Source organism: Chiloscyllium plagiosum, unplaced genomic scaffold, assembly GCF_037043375.1.
Source record: "Chiloscyllium plagiosum isolate Xiang-an unplaced genomic scaffold, Cpla_swu_hap1 HiC_scaffold_49, whole genome shotgun sequence".
Lineage (NCBI taxonomy): Eukaryota > Metazoa > Chordata > Chondrichthyes > Orectolobiformes > Hemiscylliidae > Chiloscyllium > Chiloscyllium plagiosum.
Genome location: NW_028270187.1, coordinates 13243718 through 13249717, shown reverse-complemented (window position 1 = coordinate 13249717; position 6000 = coordinate 13243718). Strand labels below are relative to the sequence as shown.

The 6000-nt window shown below is 44.7% G+C and overlaps 1 protein-coding gene across 1 annotated transcript; it reads left to right on the top strand.

Annotated features, from left to right (window-relative positions):
- Positions 1 to 2630: 2630 nt before the first annotated feature.
- On the top strand, positions 2631 to 3041 carry LOC148135607 (histone H3). The gene has a single exon (XM_087984606.1). It carries the CDS (start codon positions 2631 to 2633, stop codon positions 3039 to 3041), a length of 411 nt encoding a protein of 136 aa, XP_087840732.1.
- The last annotated feature ends 2959 nt before the right edge of the window (positions 3042 to 6000 follow it).

Genomic DNA, 6000 nt, shown 5'->3' with positions numbered 1-6000 from the left:
AGCCTTGAAAGACTAATGGTGTTGCAGCAGAAACAACACAAACCCCAGGAACCCCATCCAGGAGAAAGATATAAATCGGAAGCAGGAGACAACAGCTTCACTTCACTTGGAGGTCGCTACTGATGATGTTACTTAACCAGGTAATGAAATATCTGGATATCAAACCTACAGCTCAGCGAGCAAACCTACACCCTAAACCTCAAACCTTCATAAACCTTCAAAAACCTATGGGCGCAACACGCTACAACTTGCCCGAAGATGGGAAAGGAATGCCATCCGAGAAAGTTCCACCCACGAACAACTGTACTTCCTGCATGAATGTTTCAGAAAACAGGTATTGCCAAAATGTCTCCAATATAAACCGCCGATAAAAACACCTCAAGCCAGAAGTTTAACAGAACAAAACGGCCGCAGAATGCTCCGAGAACTAATCAATGACGCCCACCACAGACTGCGAAAATACAACCGGGAAATTGCGCGCCAAAAACTGTTATTCAAACAAGCAACAAATCAAGAATGGACAGACCCGGTAGAACGAGCCACAAAGACCAAATAACGACAAACACAGATAAAGAAAAATCGGGACCTGAAGAAAAAACTTGACAAACTCACACAAAAAAAGACAAAACCGATAACACAGGGGCATGGATAAAGAACTTATCAGGCCGGACCCTATCAGACACAGAAAAAGCGGTACTAGTAAAAGGATTAAATTTCAATTACCGAGCCACTGACAGGAAGGATTTCCTAGCGGCATTAGAAACCACATTGAAGGGCAACAATCTCACGGAAGAAACACAACAAACGATCAGACAGACAGTTGCACTTACTCTGAGCCGAAAGAGGGAAGGAAACAAACTGAACACACAAGAAAAGAAAGCCCTAGAAAACCTCAAAAAAGACAAAAACATCGTTGTATTACCTGCAGACAAAGGTCGGCTCACAGTCATCCTGAACAGAAGGGATTACATAGAGAAAGCCAATGCACTACTCGCAGACACTAACACCTACCAACAGGTGGTGCTAGACCAGACCCCACAACCCCACACTCTTCACCTCCATCAACATCGACCTGGCAAAGGAAACACTTACCACACTTTTAGAAGAGACCATCACACACACACCAACCACCATCAATCACATTACCAACGAAAATATCATGAAGCTAGTGGACCTGTGTCTCACCACCCACTTCACTTTCAACAACATAGTCTACAAACAAACCAATGGCACACCCATGGGATCTCCGCTATCAGGATTCACAGCCGAAGCAGTAATACAAAGGCGAGAACAAACAGCCCTACCAACCATCAAACCAAAAATCTGGGTCCGCTACGTAGATGACACCTTTGTCATCACAAAACGAAACAATATAGAAGAGACATTTAACATCATCAACAACACCCTCACAGGCATAAAGTTCATCAAGGAGGAAGAAACCGACAACAAACGCGCATTCCTGGACGTCACAGTAGAAAGAAAGGACAACGGAGTATTACAAACCTGTGTATACAGAAAACCGACAAACACTGACTAAATACTCAACTACACCAGCAACCATCCCAACACACAGAAACAAAGCTGTATCAGAACACTATTCCAACGAGCCACCACACGCTGCATCACAGACGACCTTCGGAAAACAGAGGAGAACACAGGAGAACGTATTCAAGAAGAACGGATACTCAAAAATTACAGTGCGCAGATTCCTCAGGAACAAACCACGACAAGCAGACCAAACACAGCCAGAAACCCTAACCACCTTACCATACATCAAATAAGTTTCAGAAATGACATCCAGACTACTAAGACCCCTCGGAATCCTGGTAGCACACAAACCCACCAACACTCTCAAACAATAACCAACAAACTTAAAAGACCCAGTACAACCCATGGACAAAACCAATGTCATCTACAAAATTCCATGCAAGAACTGCCACAAACACTACGTAGGAAAAACTGGAAGAAAGTTAGCCACCAGGATACACGAACACCAGCTAGCCACAAAAAGACACAACCCTCTCTCCCTCGTAGCCCTACACACGGATGAAAAAACCCACCAATTCGACTGGGACAACACATCTATCCTGGGACAGGTTAAGCAAAGACATGCCAGAGAATTCCTAGAGGCCTGGCACTCCAACCACAACGCCATAAACAAACATATAGATCTAGATGCCATCTATCAACCCCTCCGGAAACGAACAGGAAGTGACATCACCACAAGCCCCAGGAACCCCATCCAGGAGAAAGATATAAATAGAAAGCAGGAGACAACAGCTTCACTTCACTTGGAGGTCGCCACTGATGATGTTACCTAGCCAGGTAATGAAACGTCTGCATATCAAGTGTGCTTCCAAATAAACCTGTTGGACTATAACCTGGTGTTGTGTGATTTTTAACTTTGTCCACCCTGACCAACTGTCATTTCCAGTGAACCAATCAGACTCCAACAATTCTTTTCCTGCCTTTTCTTTCCTTCCGCAGCTGTTTATCTGTGGGTTAAGGGACAGGGCTGTATCCAATCCCAGCTCTAGGGCGGGCTCTCCGTTCCCTTAAATAGGCAGCACCGCAGCAGCCTCAGCATTGACAGCAGCAGCCTGTGTGTGTGTTCCAGAGAGTTAAAGAAAATGGCTAGAACCAAGCAGACAGCGCGCAAATCCACCGGAGGGAAAGCTCCCCGCAAGCAGCTGGCGACCAAAGCGGCCCGCAAGAGCGCTCCGGCCACGGGCGGAGTGAAGAAGCCTCATCGCTACAGGCCCGGCACGGTGGCTCTGCGGGAGATCCGCCGCTACCAGAAATCCACCGAGCTGCTGATCCGCAAACTGCCCTTCCAGCGCCTGGTGCGAGAGATCGCTCAGGACTTCAAGACCGACCTGCGCTTCCAGAGCTCGGCGGTGATGGCCCTGCAGGAGGCCAGCGAGGCTTACCTGGTGGGACTGTTTGAGGACACCAACCTGTGTGCCATCCACGCCAAGCGGGTCACCATCATGCCCAAAGACATCCAGCTGGCCCGCCGGATCCGCGGGGAGCGCGCCTAAACGGAGCATAGCCGGCCCTGCACATTCACCCCGAGAGAGAGAGAGAGAGAGAAAAACACAACGGCTCTTTTCAGAGCCACGAAACCATCCAGAGGGGGCAGGAAGCGATAGGGGACCTGAGAGCACGACATTAATTTGTTCCCTCCGCACGAAGTCAATTCTGTTGTTCTTCAATATATTTTGAATCTAGCCGAGCCGGGAGGGGAGTTAGTTGGAAGACACGGCTTTCTGCGGCACCGATTAGTACATTGCCATGAATGTTATGCAATTATTACATTATATATTAGGTCGGGGAATGTTTATTCCGGATGAAATCTCCTCTGTCCTCATTGTCTCCCTTGGTGTTCCCACCAGCTGTCTTTGCTGAGAAAGCAGGCGGGAAAACATGGCGCCAAAATCATCAACCGTTTTCTTTCACATTTGAAAATCCCGCCACGATGTAGATCAGAGAAGGCCGTTTTATAGAACACAACGCATTCGTACTTAGTCGTTAATTTGCTTTTCGATTATAAAAGTCTTTCTTTAGGGTACTGAGTCCAGAAGCTATTTAAAGGATTCGAGATTCTCTTCGAAGGGAAGTTTCAGTCTCGATGGGCCGAATGCCCTCATTCAGCCCTGTCAGGATTTCATGAACGTTCTTGTCCGTGAGCGCATTGATAACGAACACTGCCTTTCGATATTATTTTAATACCGTGCTCCCTTATTGCAGAAGCTCCACATTAACTATTCCAGTCCGGCAACTGTTCTGGTTCTAGCTGACAGCAGAAAACCTCATTTACATCATTCAATCATCATTGCCGCCCCCGCGGAGTTTTGGAAATTGAAAAATCAGTGTGTAATGTATCTACCCATGGATCTGTTTCCCGGGGTTGACACTCAGGGCTCACATCCCAACCGGGGCTTGTAGCTCCTGGAATAACCAAATGTTAGAGAGTAACTTGAGCAGATAGCAGCAAACAGAAGGAAAAAAAAGATTTACTGGTGTTTAATATGCTCCCAAGAGGCAGGGAGTAGAGAGGGCACGTTTCCTTCTCTTGAAGCCAGCGTCAAATCATCAATAACTTTCTTTCCGATTTGAAAAGCCCGCCGATTTACAAACAACGGAGTATGTTTTACATTGAAAAAGAGGACGTTGTTCAGAGGAGAATCCATCAATACTTGTTAATTCGGTTACAAATATATACCTCAGACAAAGTTAGAAATCACACAACACCAGGTTATAGTCCAACAGGTTTAATTGGAACCACACTAGCTTTCAGAGCGCCGCTCCTTCATCAGGTGGATAAACCTATTGGACTATAATCTGGTGTTGTGTTTTTTTTTTAACTTTGTACATCCCAGTCCAAGACCGGCATCTCTAAACCATACTTCAGGCAATCTCTCTCGCTCATCCATTTGCCTAACTGCATCTATCTCTTTCTACTTTTTTCTCTTTTCTGGACCTGAAGAACTGGCAGAAACAAAAGCATGCGCCAAGAACTGCAATCTGCAATTAATCTCTTCATTTCACATTTCGAAAACACTCCGATATGTTGATTAAACATTACAGAACGTTCTTCCGGCTGAGCTCATTAATCGTCTTTAGACAATATTTTAATGTCGCCTAGCCTTTGTGCACTAGTTCTGACATCAGCAAAAGCTCCACATTTGCCATCCCAGTCCTGCAGCTGCTCTGGTTTGATCTCGGTTCATTTTGATAATCTCTCACCGACAGCAGAAAGCCTCATTTACTGTCATCTGGAATCGGAGAAAACAGCGCCATCTGCTCCTCGTACTCAAAAACGGGGGCACGTTTCTTTTTCGTTTGCCTGTAGTATTATTCACTGTTCATATCCCACCGTGAATGGTGGCTCCGGAACTGATCAAGTGTTAAAGTGTAACTTCAAGAAATAGAAACAGCTGAAAAACGACTCACGAGTGCTCATATGCTCCCCAGCAAGGGGAAACGGGACTGAAGACACAATAATTAAATAATGTGCAACAATTAAAAAAAACATGCAGGATGAATAGACAAATGCAGAATAAATCTCACTTTCAAACAAAAGAAACTTCAACAATGTCTACGTTCAATTCGAAACCAAATGTCTCAGTGATAACACAGAACCCAAAGCAAGGAAATATCCTACACTGATTGACAGGACCATTTTTTTTTTAATAAACTGATCTGTCCATTGCTACATGATAGTTTTATACTGATACTATGTACAATAGGATGTGAATGCCTTTTATTCACCTGAATCACAGAATTGGTACAGTACAAACGCAGGCCATTTATCCCATTCTATTATTTTACTGTTCTGCATACAAGTTTTCAGTAATTGTTGGGATTCTGAACTATATGCCCGTCTGCTTTCCTCTTCCTTAACCCACAGACTAAGCAAAAACTCAGAATTCACAAAATGCTTAGAGGTTAAGATAAAGACCCCATTTCAACATCCTCATAACTTTTCCAATGGAATAAATCACAGTCACGGAAAATATTAGTGGCTGCCAGGGAATTAAGCCAAATTGGTATGTAAGAGTAGAAACTGATTAATACAGATTGAGAACTTCACTCCCACAGTCACACCGCAGAAACTGACTAAGCTGCTCCCACATATTCACATTGCAGAAGCTGACAGAGAGAGAATGTAGTTACATATACATTCTCATAGCTCAAAAAAGGGCAGGACTTATTGTTTGGCAACACTCCCCATAGTCCTACCATTTACTGTATAAGACCACCAGTGCATATGAACAGCTGCTTGAAAGTTGTAAAAAAGGTGTTTGGCATGCTTGTCTCCTTTGGTAAGTGCACTGAGTTTAGGAGCTGGGCCATCATGTTCGGGCTGCATAGGACATTGGTTAGGGCACTGTTAGAGAACTGCGTACAGTTTAGATCGCGCTGCCATAGGAAGGATGTTGTTAATCTTAAGAGGGTGCAAAAAAATTGACAGAAATGTTACCAGTGTTTGAATTT

Bases quoted from the DNA above. Each gene is read 5' to 3' on its own strand.
- LOC148135607 (XM_087984606.1), top strand. From the start codon at position 2,631: ATGGCTAGAACCAAGCAGACAGCGCGCAAATCCACCGGAGGGAAAGCT.